At 35.7% G+C, this 26,619-nt stretch overlaps 1 protein-coding gene across 1 annotated transcript in view; it reads right to left on the bottom strand.

Annotated features, from left to right (window-relative positions):
* LOC308343828 (sorting nexin-2) overlaps window positions 1-26,619 on the bottom strand; it is a 55,054-nt gene that overhangs the window by 16,066 nt on the left and 12,369 nt on the right. The window contains exons 2-7 of the mRNA XM_080805009.1: window positions 18,489-18,606; window positions 13,270-13,433; window positions 11,876-11,942; window positions 11,484-11,527; window positions 10,003-10,144; window positions 3,495-3,573 (exon numbers count right to left, since the gene is read on the bottom strand). Of these exons, the coding sequence (XP_080661135.1) occupies window positions 3,495-3,573; window positions 10,003-10,144; window positions 11,484-11,527; window positions 11,876-11,942; window positions 13,270-13,433; window positions 18,489-18,606 (614 nt within the window). The remainder of the gene's footprint in view (window positions 1-3,494; window positions 3,574-10,002; window positions 10,145-11,483; window positions 11,528-11,875; window positions 11,943-13,269; window positions 13,434-18,488; window positions 18,607-26,619) is intronic.

The following is a 26,619-nucleotide window of genomic DNA, read 5'->3' as shown; positions in this document are numbered from 1 at the left end:
GTTCCTTCTCTCTCTGTGTCTCTCTCTGTCAAATAAATAATAAATAAAATCTTAAAAGAAAAAAAAAGAAAATTCCCTTTTTTGAAAGTGGTGTGTGTTTTTAAATCTGGTAATTAAATGAAGAGATTTGCATTTTTTTCTTCCTTCATATCAATCTTAATATCATTATCAATTTCTGCATTTCTTATAGGCCATGAAACTATCCTTTATCTTCATAATCCTTATGTTCATATATTATGACATATGTGTATTTTTTCACTGTATCTTTTCACTTTTTTCATTAAGTTAATTCTAATTCCATTATAGTCTACTTACAGTGTTACAATACTTACAGGTGTACAATACAATGATTTGACAATTCTCTACACTACCCAGTGTTCATCATAGTTAAGTGTCCTCTGTAATTTCCATCACCTATTTCACCCATTCCCCTACCTACCAGCCCACTCTGCTAACCATCAGTTAACACACAGTGCAACAGTCTCAGGTATACAATTCAGTGATTCAGTACTTCCATACTCATCAGGACTAGTGCACTGCTTGATTCCCATCCATCAGTGAAAAAACTAATAAGGTGGGAAAATGCCTAGGATCTTTGAGGAGCTGCAAAACAACAGCGTGGCCTGGAGTAGAGTGATCAAGGAGGTAACAGCACGAGCAATGCATGTCACATGTCACATAAAGTTCTGTAGGCAATTATAAGGACTCTGGCTTTTATGGAGTGATATGGGTAGGGCGATATATTATCTGATTTGTATTTCAAAAGGATGACTCTGATTGCTGTATTAAAAGAATAGAAGTTCAAGGACAGAAACAAAGAGGCCAATTAGGAGCCCACTGAAGTTAATTCCAGCATTTGGACTAGTACCGTATTGGTTGAGAAATGGTTGTAATACAGATAGTGTAAAGAAGCAATAAGACTTCCTGATGAACTGGCTAATACTAAATATTTCCTGATATGAAAGAGTAGACTAATTAACCTATGCTAACTGTTTAAGCCAAGCCAGTTGAATTTTTCCCTGCTTGGAGTGAACAACAATCCTGATGCATTCATTATAAGACAAGTAAAGACATATTCAAGTTCAGTAACTTGCCACAAGTCACACAGATAGTGTATAGCGTGTAGTGGAGTACAGGCATCAACAAAAAAAGGATTCTATAACTCTTTCATGCCACTCTATACTTCTCTGTGTATATCTGTAGAACTGGGTCCTCACCTATGAAATAAACTCAATATGGTCTTAAGGTAAAATGTGAAGCACTCTCAAGAAAACCAAGAGGGATCTTGGGGACACTCTTCCTAGAAGTAGTTTCTGGTTACTTTAGTAAGTCCAACTTTCTTAACCATTCCCCTTCTCTTCCTGTATTTTAATACTAGATGGTCATCCTTTCACTCAAGAAAGTCATCTACATTTTCTGAGTAGAACGAACAAATGAATACGTAAACTGTTACAGTATACACAAAGAGATATAGTTCCCTGACCCACTAGATTCAACTAGGGTGGTATTCCACAGATAAGCCTGTTTTCTAATTTTTAAATTTTAAGAAATGCCACAGAAAACTGCCTTTAGAAGAAGCATTCCAATCTCTCTGCTTCTAGACCTTTACACTTATATTTTCTTTAAGTCATAATTTTTAATGCAAAATAAATTTCTCCCTCATATTACACCGTTCCCATCATTATTTTTTTTAACCTGCAAAGTCAACTAAAGTGGCATTTAACAAGTAACACTTATCACTGAAGAAACTACTCAAATACCCAGCAGGTCAAGTCTCAGTATTTCCTTACGACTCTCCTCAATGTTTCCTACTACATGATGTTATGGTAAGTACTATGCAATGCATTCAAGTTGCAAGAAAGGTGAATGTAGAACCAAATTATATGTCCTTGGTACAATAAATCTTCATTAAGTTCCTTATCAAGCATGCCATCTGAAATATTTCAAATTTACTCATAGAAAAATAGGACTTGAAAGGTTTCTCAAAGGGTCACTTTCAGAAGAACTAAGCAAAATCAAAACGCAACATTATCTACCCTTTACTCTTAAAAACATTCAGTCTACGTGACCTCTTTTACAACATAAACAATTCTAATGCCTAACCTAAACTTCTCTTGATACAATTTAAGTCCTTTTCCTGAGTAACTGCAATCCTCACAGACATAATCTCATCTTTTAAGTCCTAATAGTAAGCTGCATATTTAGCTTTCTTATTGTAAATTGTCCAAACCTGATTTTTCTGTGGCATTTTCTTAAAATGTATACAAATTATAACTAAAACCCAGAAATAAGATGCCTTAAAGAGTTTAAAAAATAATGTGTATCCTGGACATAAATACACTATTCCTTAAAATCTGTCTGACCTTACCACACCCACTGATATTAAGCAGAAAGAGAAAATAAAGAATAAGCAAATTCAATTAAGATAAACAAATTCGACTAAAATAAGAAACAAAAAAACCCCTATGAAGTTAGAAATTTGTATGTCTAGGTGATTACCAACTTATGTTCTAAAAGCTGGGCTTTAAGAGAGTTTCAAATTTATATTCTCAGCATAGTAATTAAGGAATAAATGTTAAGATTCTGGGTTTAGGTTCCCTCTATTCATTCCTCTTTTTAGTCTTCAAAACTACAGGAAATGTGTCAAGTACTCTAAAGGAAGGTAGAGCAAATATATCAGATTTTAAGTATACAGTCAACTCAATAGATGACTAACACTACTATGCACTCAAGTCAAACAATTATACAAAATTAAAGGAGGGAGCCCAAACCCAATTTTTCATTGCATTTAATAATGTTCATGAAGTAATAATTCAAAGGAAAAATTACTTTAGATTACCTATAATTAGCCAAATTATCCAAGATAGAACTTGAATACAAGCAGAATCTCCTAAGAACCTACATAATACTAAATATAAAAATCCAAATATTTTATCACTCTTTTCTTCCCATTCACAAGTTTCATGATATCTTTTTACAAGCTTGGCAGTTTCTTACTTCTCATGTGGATGACAACTATAATACATTAATTCTTTTCTTTCCTTTTTTTTAAAAAAAAGATTTTAAGTAATCTCTACACCCAACATGGGGCTCGAACTGACAATCCCAAGCAAGAGTTTCACGTTCTACTGAGCCAGCCAGGCATCCCATGATACCTCTATGTCCGACTAACTCATGCATTTATATTACTGCTTATATCACAGCATACAAAAATAGGTATGATTTTATTAGATACACTATTACTAAATATTAATCCACTATGAGGTGGATTAATGAGGATTTTTTGAGGATTTTGCTTTTATGAGGATTCATAAAAGCAGAACATAGTATTGTGTTGTTAAAAGAATTTTCTTAAAAGTTTAAAGCACTCTTAGTAAACAGTCATGAAACGGTACTGTGAAAAAAATTAATCGTTAAAATACAGTGTGCCATATAATAGAATTAGACTCCTGAAGAAAAAACAAGAGTAATAATGCACAGCTGTCCACAATTACCTTTCAAGAGCTGCTCTCCGTTTCTCTACAAATTCAGTGGATGAAGAATCTTCTTTACCCACTTTGACCTTAGTCATGCCTTTGAAAAAAATTGAATGAGACTCATGATAATTTTATATTATTGTAAACATCTTTTATAGTCATTTCAGCATAATTTAAAATATATTTAAAATTTGAACTTGACCAAAAAATGCTCCTAAACTTATCACTAGTATCCATACTTCTGAGGAATTAAAACTCATGATACACTAACATCTCAACTTGGTAAGTACTTACAACACAAAACTAGATAAAGCGGAAGGTGAGCTGTGTCTGCAGTCTTCACACCCGTTTGGGTTCCGCACCTGTTTGTTTGCTACACTCTTGGTAAATTAAAATGTGTTCGCATTTCTGTATGCACAGAGATTCACATTAGCAAATTTAAGTTCAATTAATATTTTTTAAAATATTTATCTGACAGACTCACAGAGGGACAGGCAGAGGTAGAGAGAGAAGGCTCCCCGCTGAGCAAGGAGCCCTATACGGGACTCAATCCTGGGATCCCAGAACTCTGAGACCATGATCTGAGCCAAAGGCAGATAGATGCTTAACCCACTGAGCCATCAAGGCGTCCCTGTATTAGTATCTTCATTTCTTATAAGCAATAATTAAGGTTCTTTCATTTGGGGACTAGAAAAGTTAAGTGTAATCCATGAATTTGGTAAATGTTACACCAATGCAGAGTCTGAGAACAAGCTGTTAATCACTGCTGGTTCATGTCCCTCTCTCTCTCAAATAAATAAAATCTTTAAAAAACTCAAATGACACTACAGACAAAGGGCTGATATCCAAGATCTATAAAGAACTCCTCAAACTAAACACACACAAAACAGATAATTACATCAAAAAATGGACAGAAGACATGAACAGACACTTCTCCAATGAAGACATCCAAATGGTTAACAGACCCATGAAAAAAATGTTCATCATCATTAGCCATCAGGGAGATTTCAGATCAAAACCACACTGAGATACCACCTTACACCAGTTAGAATGGCCAAAATTAACAAGACAGTAAACAACATGTGTTGGAGAGGATGTGGAGAAAGGGGAACCCTCTTACCCTGTGGGTGGGAATGCAAGTTGGTGCTGCCACTTTGGAAAACAGTGTGGAGATTCCTTAAGAAATTAAACATAGAGCTACCCTATGACCCTGCAATTGCACTACTGGGTATTGACCCCAAAGATACAGATGTAGTGAAAAAGGCCCATCTACACCCTAATGTTCATAGCAGCAATGGCCACAGTGGTGAAACTGTGGAAAGAACCAAGATGCCCTTCAATGGATGAATGGATAAAGAAGATATGGTCCAAATATACAATGGAGTACTATGACTCCATCAGAAAGGATGAATACCCAACTTCTGTATCAACATGGGCGGGACTGGAGGAGATTATGCTGAGTGAAATAAGTCAAGCAGAGGGTCAATCATTATATGGTTTCACTTACTTGTAGAGCATAAGGAATAACATGGAAGACATTAGGAGAAGGAAAGGAAAAGTGAATTGGGGGAAACTGGAGGGGGAGATGAACCATGAGAGACTGTGGACTCTGAGAAACAAACTGAGGGTTTTGGAGGGGAGGGAGGTGGGGGATTGGGTGAGCCTGGTGGTGGGTATGGAGCACTGGGTGTGGTATATAAACAATGAATTTTAGAACACTGGGAAAAAAATTAAATTTAAAAAAATCTTTAAAAAATATGCTAAGTGAAAGAAGTTTGTCACAAAGGCCCATTCATTGTCTAATTCCATTTATATGAAATGTTCGGGATAAGCACAACAACAGAGAAAGAAAGTAAATTAGCGACTGCATGGGGCTGGGGGTTTGGGGAAATCAGAGGATGATGGCTAAGAGGTAATAAAAGTATTCTAAAACCAACTGTGGTGGTGTGTACACAACTCTGAATATACTAAAAGCCTCATATATGACACTGAATTATATACATTTTATTTTATTTTTTTTTTAAGAAAGCTCTACATCCAACATAGGGCTTGAACTCACAACCCTGAGATAAAGAGTCACATGCTCTACCAACTGAGCCAACCAGATGCCTCGAATTACATATACTGTAAACGAATAATTATATGGCATATGGATTATATCTCAACAAAGCCATTAAAAATAAGATTATGTATTTTATTCTTATTCAGGCTGGTACATCTGGTAAATAAACGTATCACTCAATAATGTTTTGTTTAACATAGTTCTTCTGAAATACAACTTTGAAAAAGAAAATCCAAGCACCTAAAATTATCTACTCTGAATGGACCAAAAGAAGTGGGGTGTTAATAATTAACATATTGTTTCCTTGAAGATATCTTACCACCATGCAGTTCTTTGCACTTTTCCCTTTAAGGATCTTGTGCTCATGGTACTTTTCCCACAGGTAACCAATACAGGCCAAAGCGGCAAATAAAAAACACTCTAGGGGCGCCTGGGTGGTTCAGTGGGTTAAAGCTGCTGCCTTCGGCTCAGGTCATGATCCCAGGGTCCTGGGATCAAGCCCCGCATCGGGCTCTCTGCTCAGCGGGGAGCCTGCTTCCCTCTCTCTCTCTCTCTCTCTCTCTCTTTCTCTCTGCCTCTCTGCCTGCTTGTGATCTCTCTCTGTGTCAAATAAATAAATAAAATCTTTAAAATCTTTTTTAAAAAAACACTCTAATCAGTTAACTCTTGAAACTTTTCAACTTTGTTGTTGCTCTTTTCTAAAAACTTAGTGAAATGGTGTTTTTTACATTAACTAAACTTATAAAGGGGTAACAACTGAGAGCTAATGAAAAGAGTCCTCTTCCTTTAGGGGTAGTTAAAACTTTTCAGCAACGAAGGCAAGTTACTATTTTACTATTCCTTTTTCGCTATCCCACTTTAAATGTTTGTCACTTGAAAACCACTGCCTACATAATCAAAAAGGCCTCCCATGTTTCAAAAGTTTCTTAGACAACCTATTCAATTTGATTTAAAAAAAAAAAAAAGATGGTTAGTATAAAAAAAAGACTGCTTCTCTATTTGGTTGGCTGCCAGGAAGTTCACAGATCAATTTTTTACCCACGTTTAGGAATTGTTCAGACTGCATACATACACTGAAATGAAAATGTTTAACTTGACTTCATCTTATTATTTGACTATGTTTATCTTTCCTGCTAACTCCTTTATTTTGATCTTTTTTCTTTTTTCTTTTTTTTTAAACTGCATTATATGTAGTTGCCTCAAGTCCTTTCTGGAATAAAGTGGTATATCAAAAAATAATTTTGAAACAACTCAATCACTCAATCCACCTTAAATGTACATTAGACAGGTCTACAATAACATAGCATTAGATTATTTTTTTAAAATTGGAAAGTTTTCTATTTGGGATAAAAAATGAAAGCAAACCACAGCTATATTTTTAAAAATATCAAAATTAGAGGAGGAACAAAATAGTGATTAAAGGTGTTAAGTTCTAGAGTAAGATGGCCTGCATTCAAAGTTCAGGCTCTACCTCTTAGTAGGTGAATGGAATGGGACATGTTATGTAACCTTGATGAATCTTAGCTTCCTGACACCTATTAAATAAAGACAACAATAAGTTAACTTCATAAAGTTGCTATGGGGATTAAATGAGAGAATGCACATAAATTATTTAGTATACACCATAGTACAGTAAACTCTCAATAAATGTTAATTATTCCTATAATTTAATTGATAGCCTTACAACGTAATGGGCTATCTTGGCCATGTATGTGAGTAATTCAAACAAAATTGTGTGACTGTCCCTATTAACTCTCTGAAGGGTGTCAGAAAAGGATGTGCTTAGGATTTAGTTTCTCACTTCTACTTTAACTTTACACATGCTACTTATTATACTGTAATAATTTGTGAAAGGTTGACTAAGGCAAAGTATTAGTCTGAAATATAATAAACACGGGCATTAAAATTTACTTTTTTCAATTTTCTGTTTGGCGGGAGATGTTCACTGTTTAAGGCCTAGGTTACCATGTTAACAAAATGAGAAAACTATTTTTTCCCTCTCATATATAAAAATAGTTATACAACTAAAGTCAAAGGAAAAAAGAAAATCATTTGTGATACATGAAACTTAAGTTCCCTACACAGACAGAAGGATACCAAAAGATACCACTGCAAAAGTTTAGAAGAGAGAAGATTAATAGGTGAGCAGTTCTCAAAGTACAGTCAGAATACCAGAAAGTTTCTGAGACCCTTTTTTGTACAGGTGTGGGGAAGTGTTCACCAAAGGCTATTTTCATAATAATAATAAACTACTGTCTTTTTTACTCTCTTTCATGAGAACTCAGTGGACATTTACCAACATGTGTACTATATCACAACAGAATGAATGTAGAAACACACATGAGAACATAGCTATTTTCTATCAAGCTGGAAATTAGAGATTTGGAAGACTATAAAAACTAAAACAAAAAGCAAGCCACTCCTAAACTTATTTTGTCTTACCAATATTGAGTTTATTATTATTTCACATTTTTTAAAAGTTTTTTAAAAATTTAATTAATTTAAGGAAACTACCACCAATGTGGGGCTTAGGGTCACAACTGAGATTGAGTCATATGCTCTACCAACTGAGCCAGCCAGTGCCCCTATAAAGTTTTTGATAATTAAAAAAAACCACAGAGAATATATGCATTTAAATGATCAGCAGAATTCATTTTTATATTTTCTGAATAATCTTACATATAAAGACAAAGTATAGTAAATAAAAACTTGCAACAGAAAACACTGGGAAAGAAACTACAAAATTTTAAGAGACAACAGATGTCTTTCAATGGGACAATGGAAGTCATCCTCTTTTGTAATTTTCTGCATTCTTTTTAAAAATTTTAGAAGATTTATTTCTTTATTTTATAGAGGGAGAGAGCGTGTGCGAGCATACACATGCACACACAAGCTGAGGGGAGGGGCAGAAGGAGAGGAAGGGAGAGAATCTCAAGCAGACTTCCCAATGAGAACACGGCCTGATTAGGGGCTCCATTTCATGACCTTGAGATCTCCACCTGAGTTGAAACCAAGACTAGGAGCTTAAGCGAATGAGCCACCCAGGGGTACCCTCACCCAGCATCCTTTTAAAAAATAAGCTCTAGGGGCACCTGGATGGCTCAGTGGGTTAAAGCCTCTGCCTTCGGCTCGGGTCATGATCTCGGGGTCCTGGAATCAGCCCCACATCAGGCTCTCTGCTCAGCAGGGAGCCTGCTTCCTCCTCTCTCTCTGCCTATCTCTCTGCCTACATGTGATCTCTGTCAAATAAATAAATAAAATCTTTAAAAAAAATAAAAAATAAGCTCTATACCTAGTGTGGGCTTGAACTCACGACCCTGAGATCAAGAATCGCCTGCTGTACCAAACGAGCCAACCAGGTGCTCCCTTCTGCAAATTCTTTTTTTTTTTTTTTTAAAGATTTTATTTATTTATTTGAGAGAGAGAGAGAGAGAATGAGCATGAGAGGAGAGAGGTCAGTGGGAGAAGCAGACTCCCTGCCGAGCAGGGAGCCCGATGTGGGACTCGATCCTGGGACTCCAGGATCATGACCTGAGCCGAAGGCAGTCGCTTAACCAACTGAGCCACCCAGGTGCCCACCTTCTGCAAATTCTTAACTAAGCCTTTATTATTTGTGCAGGTAGATTTTTTTTTTTTAGATTTTCTTTTTTAAGGAATTTTTACACCCAATGTGGGGTCCAACTTACAACCTCCAAGATCAAGAGCTGCATGCTCAAACTGACTGAGCCAGCCAGACACCGCACAAGTAGAAATGTTTTTAAACATTAAATTAAAGATGAAATATACTAATATGATAGGTCTTAGAAGATCCAGACTGGATGGAATCTTCTTTTTGGACAATGAATAGCTGAAAGTCAAATACCTCCAACCCTTAGACATTAATATAGTACTGACATTAAATATCTTTTGAGTGCTACTCAGTAATATGACCCTAAAATGTTAGGATGTTCAATTGCTCTCAACTAGATAAATTCTGACCCAATATTTAACATCATTAGATTATATAAGTCAAATCCTAAATTGATCCTATATAAATCAAAATCCTAAGATGTTAGAAAATAAAATTATTAGCTTACACATTCCTTGGTTGATGAACAATTATCATAAATGGAATATTTATTAAACTTAGTATCGCTAGACATTATGAGTTATCACAATAATGAAAGATCATGATATTCTAATCTGTATAGTTAAACTATAGTAAAACTTGAACTAAGTAACCAGGTTTACTTAAAAAAAAAAAGGCGGGGGGGAGCGCCTGGGTGGCTCAGTTGGTTAAGCGGCTGCCTTCGGCTCAAGTCATGATCCCAGGGTGCTGGGATCGAGCCCCACGTCAGGCCCTTTGCTCAGCAGGGAGCCTGCTTCTCCTTCTCCCTCTGCCTGCCTGCCTGCCTGCTGCTCCCCCTGCTTGTGCGCTCTCTCTCTCATTAAAAAAAAAAACCAAAACAAAACATTCATACTTACCTACTATACTCTTTTCTGGAGCTGGTGGCACAATATAACCAACATGTAAATACTTGCTTGCTAACTTGCTATGCAAACCGAGAAAGTCACTGAATCTTCTTTTCACTGAAAATTCACTCTTACTAAACATGGAAAGAGAGGTCTACAAGTGAAGAAGAGGTATTTCAGATTCTGAATACTAAGTCATTTTTTAGAAGTTAATATCACACATAACCGTGAACATACATATATACACACAGACACTCTGGTTTACTTTGCAAAAGAATGCACAGTAGCTCACTAATGTGGTTGATATATTTCTAACGGAAAAAAGCCTACATTACCCTTTTTTTTTTTTAAACAGAAGCTTAAAAGGACAAAATGTTTGCTTGATTCTATCCTTGACTCATCTCATCAACTCTAACAACATTTATGCTAATGACTCTTAAATCTTTTCCTCTGGTCCAGATCTCCTCTGAGCTTTAGTCCAAGTTATCAAAATACCCAACGTACACTTGCACTTAAATCTTGCTGCCACCTCAAACTCAACCACATCTCTTGCTGGAACATAACCTCCATGCAGGAAGGGCACTTGTCTACATTGTTTCCTACTAAGCCTTGATGCTTGGAACAGAGCTGGACCCCATGTTAAGTTTAATAATTATCTGTTCAATGAATTAACAAATCTCACGCCCATCCAAACTATGCTGCTTTATCTCTGAGATCCTTCTGACAACCACAGAGATCCTCTAATCAGTGACTCAGGCATCTCTGCTTCACTCCTTACATCCAAGCCCTACTGATTCTACCTCCTCCTACACAACTCAAGAAGCCATTATTCATTCATTCCTTAGTATAAAATATTACTTCTCGCAGCTTGGACTGCTGTAGATCACTCTCTTGTTTTAAAGATCTACAGCCTACAATCCTTTAGGAATTGCAAAAGAATTATATGGAAATTCTGACCTCTACTTTGCATTCCCAACTTAGTAGTCAGAAAGATCTCTTTAAAACAAAAATCCAATTGTGTCACACTCTTGTTTGAATCTCTTCAAACACTCTCCATTATATTCAGGATAAAGCCCAAATTCCTTAATGCGGCTGTTCATAATACAGGGAGGCTACCGCCAAACAATTTTCAGTAGGCACCACTTCCTGCAGATCCTGGAAAGCACAATGATTTCTTGACTCCTGGCCTTTGTAAAAGCAAACTCCTTTGCCTGGAAGTAGCATTTTTCTCCTTTCTCCATGTCCCACCCCTCATGACTTTTGCCCACCTTTGTCTATATTAAGTCCCTTCCTGCATACAGTCACAGAACACTTTACTCTACTTTAGAGAATATTACACTTAACAAACTGCTTTTAACTCACCGTAACTACTTATTTGAAATCTCACTGGATGGTAACCTTTGTAAAGATAGGAAATCCTTAAACCTCACTGTTGTAAGCTCATACTACACACGGTGAGGACTCACTATTTTTTTAAAGGAGCAAAGACTCACCTTTGTTGTTACTCTATACGCCATGTAAGCATTCATGCCATCACCTATAAGAAAAGTCAAACAATACTACTAAAAATAATAAGCTTAACCACACACTCAAAAAGGTGACTATGTGAAATAATATGCTGACCGACTTGTGATTATCAATTCATAATGTGTACATATATTAAATCATCACACTGTGCATCTCATATATATAAAATTATTTAATTATAAACTCAATAAAACTGAAAAACAAAAGAAAATGAGAAGCAAAAAAAACCTCACACGCTTGAAAACAGAAGTACTATTTCAATATTTAACACTGCACTTGATGAAGAAAAACAGTATACTAACCAACAAGGTACTTATCAGAAAGAAGCAAATTTAAAATACAGTAAATATTGACCCACCAACTTTCTCTGGATCTGATACACCAATTTCTATATCAAAAACATCTCCATTTGCTTCTTCTTCAATCTGGAAAAGGTAATTTTTTTATGTTAAAGATTCCAATTTATGTAATTGTTGTAACACTAATAATTTCAATTTTACCATCTATCTTTTATTAGGGTCGCTGTCTTAACAATTTAAAAAGACACTCAGCACTCGGTTTCTGAAAAACAATAAAGCTTCCATATTTCCTTGACAATATTTAAACAAAAACAAAACACACACAGACAGAGACAACAGGAAAAGGATTATTTGGAGAAGTTACAGAAAATCTTGTGTTCTTACAACTCCTCAGATTTAGTTTTCTGTAGGAATAGTGAGGATTTTTTTGTTGTTGTTGCTGTTCTCTAAACTGAGTCTTCATGTTCAGATCATTAAACTAACACCTCAATTAATTTTAATATTAACATTTCAAAGTTATGTCTCTACTCTTTAATGACCAGGAGGTAGCCATTATTTTTGCTGGTAGAACCCTATATATCTGTAGAAATAACTACACTTAGAATTTTAGCACCATGATTTCTCCAATAACCTAATAAACACATGCTGTTTTTGAAGCCAATGAAAGCATTATAAAGTTCATTGAAAAAAGCAGTAAAGAGGAAAAATGATAATCCTATGAGACAGCAGAGCAGCACTTTTTAATGCCATTATAAATAAGCAATCCTAGGAGCAGCTCTGCAGGAAAGTCTTGTTATTGTCAAGAAGAGAGCACAGCAATTGTTAGAACTTGGAACTATTTTAGAGTAATATTAATAGCCTAGGACTGTAAAAGAAAATGAGTTTTTCTAACCATAATCTTTTCTTTGTAAATAATCTTTTTCTTGTAGGGATTTTTAAGAAACTAAACCATATTTGAATTATAACATAAACTACATAAATCCTAAGTATACAGCTTAGTAACTTTCACAAACACCACCATTATTCACAGGAAGGCCCTCTTGTGCTTCCTCTCCGTTCACAGCCAAGCCTATACCCTGCCAGCAGAACCACTAACATTTACTGCATGATTCATCAAAAAAAAATTACTCAGAATGTCACTTTATTCAAGTTTTTAAAGCACTTTCATACATTTTTCTCATTTGACTAACAGAAATATTGAGATTCATAAATAAGCATCATGAGATCACAAATGATAAAATCCTTGATTTAAGGAGAAAAGTAATGTGCCGAAGTTACTGGGTTAAAATGTGATGAAGATAAAATTAGAAACGAAATCAGCTGACTTCTTAGTCCAATACCTTCCCCCCAAGTGTCTAAAGGCTTTGATTAGAGATGACTAATAGGAGAATGATGCTGGGTGGGGGAACAAAAAGCTTATATTTACATATCAATTTAGAACATTTTCCCATACCTCCTCCCTGGATCTATCGAAGATAACAGGAGCAGACATACTCTTGGATTCAATTCTGGGAGCAATGATTGTAGTAGGGGTCACAGGTGTGACTGCAGGAGAAGGTTCTGAAGACAGGATAGGCTCCCTTTCTGGACTATCCAGAGAAACTTCTTCTGTGGCTTCTAGATACAAATTAAACAAGTTAGTTAAGGATACTGATAACAAACCCCAATAGTCTACCTGCAGTTAATGAGTTATGAAAAATATTTTTAGACTGCCCACAAAAAATATCAAAATAATATTATTTAAAAATAGTTGTTATAAATAATTTAATGAATCCTTCCTTAGTTGTTCATCAATACTTTAAAACCAACAGTGAGGACTGTTGATTTTAGGAAGAATTACAGAAAGTCAGCTTAATTATCTATACTAGTGGTCAGGATAAAGCTAGTAGGAAAGCAATGATGTGGATAATTCCACATTCATTTGTGCTGGGTTTGTAATATATCTTATGCTTGGGGTAACTTACCTTTCAAAAGTGTTTATTCAAGCTAACATTATGATTATTTTATACATACAAACACAAATTTTATGGCAATAGGCTGCCCAGAACTATCCCAGTTGGGATTAAAAATCTGTTATGGAAAATCCACAAAGTTAGTAATCTAAAGCAATTAACTGCTAAAGATTACTTAATATTAGTTGAATACAGGAGTATGACACAAAGCAAATAGCTGCTTAAGTTTTAATTTAAAATGCTCATCCACTTGAAAAATTTAGTACTAAACATATTTAAACGAAATCAAATCAATAAACTGATTGTCTACAAGCTATGTAACATTGTGCTAAATGCAATGGAGAAACAAAACACAAAAAAACGTAAAATATCATACCTGCCCTCAGGGAGTTTATAATCTAGTTGGGAAAATAAGACACAAGCATGTGGAATGTTAAATAATAATAAAAGACAAATAATAGCCAAGAGAACAATAAAAAGAATGTTACAAGACATTTAACTGCTTTATGAACTACAGAACAAACAGTACAATTTGAGATGGGAGACAATACTTTAGGCTGGGGGAAATCAGCAATATTTTATGAAACTGATCTGAGAGGATCTGAATAGGTAGACAAAAAATGGAGGAAGAATTCTAGAAAAATGAAACAATAGCACAAACAAAAAGCAAAACCAGAAAAATAAAAATTACATTCAGTGGCCATAAAGAAAACCACAGTTCTGCAGGATTACAGAACTGATAACAGGAAAAGAAAGGCAGGGCTATAAGGGAAACAGAATCAGACCAGTGGTTTCTAACCTGAGGTTCTTAGATTCCCAGAGGTTTGGGAAGGTAGTAATGGCAGTCAGTGATCCATTTTAATACCTCAAAAAGTATAGCAGTAACAACATATTTACCTGAAATAAGGTAAATAATGTTAACATTTACATTTAAATGTAAACAGGTCAACATTTTATCAATCTACGCTCTTACTGGTTTTTTCATGATAATGAGATCTCCTTACTTGACATAGGTCTCTTAATATTTTTATATTAAACCAGAAATCTTTCCAACTGTGGTAACCAAAGAAGAAAAACAGATGATAGATATAAAATAGACAATTACACAATAAATGACCCTAATATAAAAAACTAAAAGCTTTCAGGCTGTTAAGACAGCTAGTTATTTGTTCATTTTTTAAAGAAATGAAATTAATGAGCAACATAAAATAAGAAAGCGGCGTATAGGAGCTAGGAGGTGTGAGAGCTATTATCTACAAACAAGCAAAACAACAAGGAGCAAACACAAAGAAATCTAAAATTCTCTAAAAGAGGTACGGTTACTGGCAACAGACCCAGAGACAAAGGGAAAGGCATATTAACTTGATTGATGTGTCAGGACAGATAACGTAACTTTTAAGTTTTCAATCCCATTTTACTTCAGATACCAGATTCTGTGTTCTTTGCAAGGACTCTGATAGGCTGTTTCATAAATAGTAGGAAACCTCAAAATAAGAAAAGCTAAATATGAACTAAGCTACTCTGGAGAAAAAAATGAAAATGGATATTAAGATTTAGCATACTAATGTACAGTCTGCCTTAAAAGTCTTCTCATAACTTTTAGTTAAGAAAACATACTACAAATTCAGAAATCTTAATTTAAACCAGACCTGAAAGTTCCAGGAGATGCCCCACAGGTTTTAAGTATAAAGATGAACTTTTCCTGGGAAGAGATACTTGGAGGACAAGTATAAATTGATGATGTCAATGCCAGGGAAGAAATATTTCACTCATAACATAGATACCAAAGAATTTTTTTTAAACAAAGGACTATTCATTAAACTTACTATTTGCATTGTTTGCTGAAATGTTTAAGTGATATAAGCTAAGGACCCTGGCAGAAACAAGTTTAAAAGTCCAGAACAATTTCAACAATGGCAATCTGCTCACCCTCACTTATTCCTCTATGATCGTTTCCTGGTGTTCAGTAAAGCCTAGTGTGAAGGATGTAACTAATAGTGGAGGGGCTGTGTAGTCAAGCTTATGTGGTCAAGGCTCTCCAAGTAAACTACTAACAGTAACATGTCACACACCAACTCTTTCTGATACGATGTCTGACAACAGTTCTGAAACGCTACCCAAAACGTACCAATACTCTATCAATCTCTTGACGGTTTTAAAATCAAAATGGCTAGATCCTTAGAGCAATATTGATATTCTCTCCTCTAATACAGGGGAAATAAATCAGGTACATGTTCTCATTACCTGAAAAATAGTCTTCACCATCCTGATAACATATGCTACTCTTTATTATGGTTTCTAAGAATCCTACTCCTCCAGAGGAGGATGAATGATACACCTGCTTAAAGGCATTAAAATAAGAGGCAAGTGTAGTATTAATCCATTCACATACAAGTGACCAGATTAGGTCTTAGAACTACTAAAGATGTCATTTTGAAATGCACCTGAGTTTAAGATAAAAGATCAAGCATAAAAGGTGCTTGGGTAGCTCAGTCAGTTAAGCATCTGACTCTTGATTTCAGCTCAGGTCATGATCTCAGGGTTGTAAGATGGAGTCCCCCCTCCCCCACAACAAGTTTCTATGTTCATAGACAGCAAAGGAAACTGAAACAGATGACTATGTTTATTTTTTAATAATTGTTTTTTCTCTTATTTTTTTATTTCTCTTATTTTTTTAAAGATTTTATTTATTTGTGAGAGAGAGCGAGCGTGAGCTTGAGTGGGAGGAACAGCAGAGAGAGGGAGAAAATCTTCAAGCAGACTCCCCGCTGAGTGCAGAGTCCGATGCTGGGTTCAATCTCATGACCCTGAAATCATGACCATGACCTGAATCAAAACCAAGAGCTGGATGCTTAACTGACTGAGTCACCCAGGCAAACCACCCCCCCTCTTTTTTAAAGATTTTATTTCTTTATTTGACAGACAGAGATCACAAGTAGGCAGAGAGGCAGGCAGAGAGAGAGGGGGAAGCAGGCTCCGTGCTGAGCAGAGAGCCCGATGTGGGACTTGATCCCAGAACCCTGGGATCATGACCTGAGCTGAAGGCAGAGGCTTTAACACACTGAGTCAACCAGGTGCACTCCCCTCCAACTTTTTAAAGCAAATACTAACACTGGTGACCATAACTGAACGACTGTATTTAGTATAGACTGCTAGGTAGAGTAAAACATGACGACTCTTCTAATCAAGCCAAGTGGGCAAATATCTTTGTTTAGTACTCACTTGGCAAACCGAACATTTGTGCATGCTACTGAAAACAACAAAACACAACATTCTGTTGTTAGCTTCAGGATACTCCTTATGTATTAATTCTGAGACTTCAAGGTAAAAGGGTCTTTTATGAAATGGATAATCTGAAACTTCTACGTATGACTCTATATTATTATAGGATTGTACACAATTTTAGATTAGTACCCACTCAGGAGAGAAAGGACTCAGGTCGTCTTCTAGTTTAACACATAAATGCCATAAAAAAAAAAAAACTTTTAGGGGCGCCTGGGTGGCTCAGTGGGTTAGGCCGCTGCCTTCGGCTCAGGTCATGATCTCAGGGTCCTGGGATCAAGCCCCGCATCGGGCTCCTTGCTCAGCGGGGAGCCTGCTTCCTCCTCTCTCTCTGCCTGCCTCTCTTCCTGCTTGTGCTCTCTGTCTCTCTCTCTCTCTCTCTCTCTGTCTCTATCAAATAAATAAATAAATAAAATCTTTTTAAAAATAAATAAATAAATAAAAACAAAAAAAAAAAAAAAACTTTTAAGGGCTGCCTGGGAAAAAGTCCATAAAAGAAAACAAAAATGAATTTTATAACTTTGGTTAAACTATAAGTCGTTAGGTAACTACTAACTAAAAAATAAATGGGAAATACAATTATTTTAATTTTTCTCACAAGGTGAAATACATGAATTCATCTGTAGTAAAAAGTTCTCATAAAACGAATCAAGCAGGAACTCACATCGACCTCTGTGATAGAGAATTGTATCTTCAAACACATTTATACAAAAAATAGAGAATGGTTCAAATATCCAACTACCATAAAAGCTGAGACGTATTACTGAATTTTAACACAGTAAAAACCAGTTCAGGTAAATTAAGTTGTTAAGCAAAGATTTACTACTTTAATTTTTTGAGTCATTAATTCTAAAAAGATTTGTTTCAGTATCCAAACACTAACTTTTACCTAAGTTTTAATGTTAAAGTAGATGTAATTGTCTTGAAGAGAATGCTTTTTTTAAAAGGTAGGACTACACGAACTTCTTCCCAGGAAAATAAATTCCTCAACCATCAATTTACTCACACAAAAGTAAGTCAAATACAACAGGTCGTAAATACTGAAGTATTTTATTAAAACAAAGACATTTTAACTGATTTTAAAATCCAGAGCTTAATTTTGCTTGTGACACCTGTAAGAAATAAGATTACAATCACTGGTATTACTCAAAGTATGAATGCCACAACCACTAGTGTTTTGAATGTAAGTACTGATCAAAACATGGAATTATAATATGTGATTTATTTTCAAATGCTTAAAACCAGAAAGGATCACGGGTTTCCTTCTCTCAACAGTTTATATTTTTCAGTGATCTAACTGGAAATCTCCTGTCCTTCCAAGCTGCTAAGAAGAGCTACCAACTCACACCTTACACAAAATTTCACTTTTGCTTTAGAAAATATCTTGTAACAGGATAGAGTGGACTATTCCTAAAAAAATAAAGATATTCACAATTACCTGCAAAAAGGTCTTCTCTGTCGTCATCTAGCACCACTGCTGCAGGTTTCGGGCCATTAGAGTTTGTACTAACATCTTCTGCATTAAGACTGGCTGGTTCTGGAGATGATGGACTCGACTGTTAAAAAAAACAATAATAGATGATGGATTAGTATGTTTAACTATTATAATTACATCTCTATACATTATAGAAATAGAACACTCTCTTAATAAAAAGGGAAAAAAGAACAAGAACAGCTACTCATAGTACCTCCTCTAAGGGTAAGAATAAACCAAAACCACATTTTTATTCATTTTCCTTCTTAACAAAAGTCACTTAAGAGTAAAAAAATCTTTTTCAGTCATCCCTTTAAAGATAATACTTTGTCATGTTGTTATAATTAACAAAAATTTAATGCTTTACAGCCATATAAAATAACACTGATTATTTTATAAAAGTAAAAAAAAATCAGATCTTGAAAACATGTTGCAGGTATAAGAAGTTCAAAGTATTCCTTTACTGTAACTGAAAAGTTTAACAATAGTTGAATTTAGACTACAAGTATTATAAAATTTCCATGGTTTAAAACTAAAAAAATGCCCTCCTCCCCAACATTTACATTTCAATAATGACCAACATAAGAGAACGAAGACTATGAATCTTTTAGCTTTATTATAGTTTTCTTCTAATAGTTAAAACCAATGCTTAAAAAAAAAATCACATAAAAATGACAGTGTGTATGTCAAAAGCATACAGCTAGGGATTTTTCGGAAACCAAACATGCCTATGTAACCAGCATCCAGATCCAGAAAGAACATTATCATCAACCCCAGAAACTCTACTCTAATTCTTTATCCTCTCTCCACCAAAGCTTCTATCAGCATGCATTAGTTTCCCCTGTTTTTGTTCTTCATAAAAGTAGAATCACACAGAATATATTTTGTTTTTGTTCTTAATGTTATATATTCAAGATACTTCCATACTGCTGTGTGTAGTAATGTATCACATAGTCTTGTGAGTGCAAAATATTCCATTGTGTAAATATACTTCAATCGATCCATTCTATTATTGATGGCTATTTGAGTTTTGTACCACTATCAACAACACTGTATAAACTTCCTACTATATGTATCTTTTAATAAATATGTGAACAAATTTGTGTTTGGTATGTATGAGTAGAAAAACTAGATGACAGGGTAGGTGCACATTTTTGCTTTAGAAGCTATCACTAAATAATCTTCTAAAGTGGCTGCATATTTACACTCCTACCAGCAACATATGAAAATACCAATTGCTCCACATCCTTGTCAACATTTTGATAATATTCCATCTTTTCCATTTTAGACATTATGGTGGTACACTTTAGAGTATCTAGTGGTTTCAATCTGTATTTCCCTGCCAAACAATGATGCTCAGCAATTTCTCATGGTAAATGACTGAAAGATTAACTATCCCCTTTTTAAAAAAAGGTTTTATTCATGTACTTAGAGAGAGATCACACATGCACATGGATAGAGGGGACAAGGGAGAGAGGATCTTAAGCAGACTCCACGGAGCACAGAGCCTGATGCAGCGCTCAATGCCACAGCCCTGAGATCACGAACTGAGCCAAAACTAAAAGTCGGACACTTCACCAGCTGAGTCACCCAGGTACCCCTTGATAAGCCTCTTTTGTGAAAAGTCTGATCAAGTATTTTGCCCATGTTGCTATAGTTCTTAATGACTTGTACAAATTATTTATGTATTCTGGAGACAAGTTCTTTGCCAGATATGTAATTTCTCCCAATCAGTGGCTTGTGTTTCAACTTTTTTTTTAAGGTTTTATTTTTTATTTATTTGACAGAGAGAGAGAGATCAGAAGTAGGCAGAGAGGCAGGCAGAGAGGCAGGCAGAGAGAGAGAAGAGGAAGCAGGCTCCCCGCTGAGCAGAGAGCCAGATGCGGGGCTCGATCCCAGGACCCTGGGATCATGACCTAGGCCGAAGGCACAGGCTTTAACCCACTGAGCCACCCAGGCGCCCCTCAACTTTCTTTTATTTTTTTTTATTAAAACTTTTATTTTTAAGTAATCTCTACGCCCAATGTGGGGCTTGAATCTACAACCCTGAGATTAAGAGTCCCATGCTCCACTCACTAAGGCAGCCAGCTGCCCACCCTCAACCCACTGTCTTAATAGTGGACTTAGATGAACAGAAATTCTTAATTTTACTAAAGATAAATAATCAATTTTTCTTTTTATGATTAGTAAACTTTTTGTAGGATACTCTTTTGAAGTCATTCCTAATTCTTAAGATTTTCTCATTAGCTTTTTAAGTAAACTATCCTCTCTGGCATAATGACATTTCTTAATAGCGCGCTCTCTCTCTCTCTTTTTAAAAGATTTTATTTATTTATCTGACAGAGAGACAGCCAGAGAGGGAACACAGGCAGGGGGAGTGGGAGCGGGAGAAGCAGTCTTCCCGGCGAGCAGGGAGCCCATTGCAGGGCTCGATCCCAGGACATCATAACCTGAGCTGAAGGCAGACGCTTAACCCACTGAACCACCCAGGTGCCCCTCTCAACATCTTTCAAAAAGTTTCAATTCTTTTTTTTTAACAAAAAGATTTTATCTCTTTATTTGGGAGAGAGAGAAGAGTATGAGTGGGAGAGAGAATTTGAAGCAGACTTCACGCTGAGCACAGAGCCCGATGTGGGGCTCAATCCCACAATTGGGAGATCACACCCAAGCTGAAACCAAGCCCAACGCTCAACCACCTGAGCCACCCAAGCACCCCCAGTTTCAATTCTTTATAGAATTTAAAGGGAAGGTGTTTGTTTTTTCTCTTTGGAGCTTCATTCTTACAGTCTCCAACTCTCACAAAGGTGGGCCTCCTAATTTACCATAGCAATTTCACTTGAAGGAATTTAAAAATAACTAAGCTTATTCATTTTTCTTCTGGAAGATCTTCCTGACAACCTCAACCTCACCTCTAGCTGTCTGGTTAGGGGAATGGCCTACATGCTCCCACAGAATAGCTACTTCCCCTATCATAATTTCTCTTACCACACTATAATTATGAACTGTTTATAAACTATAAACTCTATAAGGAAAGGAGACTATCTTCTTTTGTTTACTAATTTTTTACTCCATTCCAGGCCACAAACGCTCAATGACTATCTGTTAACTGAATTCCAAGAAAATAATTATGAATATGCCTAAGAATTGTTCCCAAGTTTGTCAATGAGATTATCTATAATACTGAAAAATTTGAAATAGCCTACAACACATCTACATAAAAATGGAGCAGAGCAGTTTCAACAACCATGCATGATAAAAACTCTAACCAAACTAAAAATACAGGGGAACTTTATCAAGTTAAGAAGGAATAGCTATAAAAACCTACATCAACTTTTTTTTTTTTTTTTAAAGTAAGCTCCATAGGATGCCTGGGTGGCTCAGTGGGTTAAGTGACTGCCTTTGTCTCAGGTCATGATCCCAGAGTCCTCGGGCTGAGTCCTGCATCAGACTCCTTACTCAGCAGGGAGCCTGCTTCTCCTCTGCCTGCCACTTTCCCTGCTTGTGTGTACATGATCTCTCTCTCTCTGATAAAGAAAGAAAGAAAAAAATCTTTTAAAAAAAGAAAAAAAAAGCTCCATGCTCAGTGTGGGGCCTGAACTCACAACCCTGAGATCAAGAGTCACATGCTCTATGCACTGAACCACTCAGGCGTCCGCTACATCAAAGTTAATGGTTAGAAACTAGAAGCTTTCCCACTAAGATCAGGAATAAAACAGGGACATCAACCCTCACCACTGCTTTTCAACACTGTACTGAAAGTTCTACCCAATGTGGTAAGACAAGAAAAGGAAAATAAAGGTATACAAATTGGGAAGGAAAAAATAAAACTGCCTTTGTTCAGAAATTACATCAGTGTCTAAGTAGAAAATCCAAACAAAAAACCTCCCAGAACTACTAAGCACTTACAGCAATGTAGGAGCATACAAGATTAGTACACAGAAGTTAATCACTTTCCTACACAGCATCAATGAAAATAGAATTTCAAGTTCAAAACGGTAACATTTACATTGGCACCTCCAAAAATGAAATACTTAGGTATAATCTAAGAAAATATATACAATATCTACATAAGAAAAAAATCCAAAACTCTGATGAATGAACTCAATGAGCTAAATAAATGGAGAAATACTCCATGTTTACAAATAGGAAGACTAAATACTTTCAAGATGTCAGTTCTTCCCAACTTGATATAGAGATCTGATGCATCTGATGATGGAATTTTGGTAATTCCAGAAAATTATTTTGTGGATATCAATAAAATCCTAAAGTTTATTCAGAGAGGCAAAAGACCCAGAACAGCCAAAAGAATACTGAGGAAAAACAATAAAATTGGAGGACGGAAGCTACTTGACTTCAGGCTTATAGTAATCAACATAATGTGGTACTGGTGAAAATATAGATGAATGGAACACAAGAGCCCCAAAATAGATCCATATAAATACAGTGAACAGATCTCTGACAAACAAACAAAGAGCACAATAGAGAAAAAGAAAGTCTCTTCAGCAAAAAGTGTTGGCCTAACTAGACATTTACATGCAAAAATATGAATCTGCACAGAGACTTTATACCCTTCACAGAAATCAACTCAAAATGGATTACATACCTAAAAATTGAACACAAAAGTATAAAATCCCTAGATGGTAACAGGAGAAAAATCTAGATGATCCTGGATTTGGCAGTTTTTAGATACCTTAACAAAGGCACACTCCATTAAAGAAAGAATTGATAAACTTCATTAATTTTCTGTGAAAAATACTGTCAAGAAAATAAAAAAGCCACAGACTGGAAGAAAAGTGAAAAGATGCCCCACAGCATTTATCATCAGGGAAAATGCAAATTAAAAAGGTTCCACAACATCTCATGATAGTATATCTATACACCTAATAGAATGCTCAAAAATCCCTCATTGCCAACTTCCTCCACTTGAGTGGTATGGTACATTTGTTACAATATATGAATCTACAATGCCATATTGTAATTACCAAAGTTTATAGTACATGGTGTTTTATGTGCTGTGGGTTTGGACACATGTGTAATGACATGATGTGTATCCACCCTCGTGCTATTACATGGGGTAATTTCACTGTCCAGAAATCATGTGTGCTCTGCTAATGCATCCCTCCTTCCCTTCTAACTTACTGATTTTTTTACTGTCTTCACAGCTTTGCATTTTCCAGAACATCATATAGTTGGAATCATATGATAAGTAATCTTTTCAGACTGGGTGCTTTAACTAGTAATACGCATTTGAGTTTTCCCTGTGTCTTTTCATGGCTAGATAACACATTTCATTTTTTAGTGCTGAATAACATTCTACTGACTCGAAGCACCGGTTTACTTACCCATTAACCTACTGAAGGACATCTTGGTTGCTTCCAAGTTTTGGTAGTTATGAATAAAGCTGCTGTAAACATCGTGTGCTGTTTTTTGTGTGTACATGAAATTTCAGCTTCTCTGGATAAATACTAAAGAGAGTGAATAATTACCGGACTATGTAAGAGTAAGTTATAAGAAACTGCCAATCTGCCTGCCAAACCAGCTGTACCATTTTGCATTCCCACCAGCAGTGAATGAGAGTTCCTTCTGCCAGCATTTGGTGGTGGTGTTCAGATACACTATCATACCTTTCTCTCCCACTGATTAGCACTAAAAGCTCTGAACAGAATACAAAAAACAAAGACTTAAATTAAATAACAGCAGACAGATTGGGTAAGGAGACAAAATGTGAGGGTTAATTTTATGATTTTCCCCCCTTCTTTAATCTCTTTCAGCGTTTCCTGAGAATGGCTCCAGTTGTAGAACTATACTAGTAGTGTGTGCAGCAATCACTCTGAGAAAAATCTTTATCTTTTAATAATAACACAGGGCCCCTGCTACCAAGAGAATGTTAGTGGAAAAATTTATTTCCTTCCTCCTCCTACCCCATTTTCTTTCCTGGCTCTGCCCTGAGGCCAAATTCAGTGGCTAGATGCATGAAACCTGCAATGATGACAGCATTGACAGCTAAAATTCCAAGAGAAAATCTACTTTTCTGGCCAGCTGAACCAGGAAAAGAGGACCTACAAATGTGAAGAAGGGGGACAGAAATCCTCATTAGTATTTTCTCTCCTTTCTTTCACTGCTTTTCCCTAAGAGTGACCGCAAGCTGAGCAAAAGTATGTGCCCGGTGCAGGCAGCTACAACTCTGACAGAAGGCCACGTTTCTAGGAAATAGCATTAGAAAACAGAGGTCAAAGTCTTTTTCCCAAAGACTGGATTTGTTTGGTGTTCCTTATAATACAGACAACGTTTCCTCTGGAGCAAAGAATAGGCACACTTATTGCCTCTTATAATTATCTGGGTTACCTAAGCTCAGATTCTACAGCTGTGACACAAACCAAAGGCAGATGCAGTATTAATCTCCCCCCCTCCTACTCCTATCACACTACCCCATCAAGAGAGAGATAGGGGAAATTATCACAAACATGATACTCATGCTGCTTGCTATGTTTTGAGTAAAAGTGCTTAACTGAGTCTTCCAAGTTAATTTGTTAGCTTAGAAGGAACATACAATTTCAGACTCTTTACAACTCCTGACAGGAAAAGTCAGTGAACTTGAAGAAAAATCATTAGAAAATATCCAATCTGAATACTGAAAAATATTTCAATAAATGATAGCTAAAAGTCCCTTGGGGTGCCTGGGTGGCTGGTAAAGCCTCTGCCTTCAGCTCAGGTTATGATCCCGGGGTCCTGGGATCAAGCCCTGCATCCCATCAGGCTCTCCGCTCAGCAGGGAGCCTGCTTCCCCCTTGCTCTCTGCCTGCCCCTCCGCCTACTCGTGATCTCTCTGTCAAATAAAATTTTAAAAAAGTCCCAAAATTTGTTGAAATACCTAAATTTACAGATTTGAGACATCTTCAAAGAAAATCCTATCCAGCCACATCATAAAAAGCAGCTGAAAAAACAAAGAGTAAAAATAAAAAACTTAAAGTGGCTAAAAAAAACCCACAATTACATTCAGGGAAACAATTACAAAGACTGCGTATTTCTCATGAGAGATTAGAGAAGACAACAGTGGCACAATATCTCTACAATGTTAAAAAAAAAAGAAAAGTCAACATAATTCCCATACCCAGTAAAAATATCTTCCAGGAACAAAGATGGAATAAAGATATTCTCAAATGAAAGAATACTACAGGGACCTATCATCACTAGGCCAGTTCTTTAAAAACAAACAAACAAACAAACAAAAAGTGTAGGGGGGACCAAAAGACAATCTTAGCCTGAAGACACATGATAAGAGTTAACATAAATTTGAATCTTCAGGAATACAGTGAGAATCACAGAAAGAATTAACTAACTGGAGAAATATAATAGACCATTTTTCTTCTCTTACATTACTGAAAATGTGTATGACTAAGAAACCAAAAATTGTAACACTGTCTGGTAAGGTTTTCAATGTATGGAGATATATGTGAAAACTAAAACATAGAGGAAGGAGAGGTAAATGGTTATAAGGATCTGCATTTTATTTGTAGAGTATAATTTTAACTCTAATTAGATGGTAAATTATTAGGTATGTATTTTATAATCCCTACAGCAACCACATACATATATAAATATACATTAAAATATACTTATATGTTATAAACAAATATACATAAGTGTATATATATATATATATATTTACAAGAGGAAGGGAAGAGAAAGCAAAAAATCCAGTAGATAAATTAAAATTAAATACTTACAGATATTAATACAAAAGAAGAAAGAAAAGGGGAAACAGGAAAAACAAAACAAATAAAATGGTAGATCTAATCCAGTTACACCAATAATTACATTAGATACACCAATTAGAGGGCAGAGGTAGCTAGACTTGATATAAAGATAGCAATACAGAACAATATGCTGCCTACAAAATACATACTTTAAAGACACAGATTAGTTAACGGTAAAAGAACAGAAAAAGTATGTCATGCAAACAATCAAAAAAGAGATGGAGTGCTACATAAATATCAGATAAACTTCCAATAACGAGTATTATCAGCAATGAAGAGAAACGTCATATGATAAAAGCATCACCAATTTATGAAGAAATCATAACAATGTTAAGTCT

Source organism: Martes martes (genome assembly GCF_963455335.1).
Source record: "Martes martes genome assembly, chromosome: 5".
Taxonomy (NCBI): domain Eukaryota; kingdom Metazoa; phylum Chordata; class Mammalia; order Carnivora; family Mustelidae; genus Martes; species Martes martes.
Note: the sequence above shows the minus strand (reverse complement) of the source record. Positions and strands in the feature narration are given on the sequence as shown.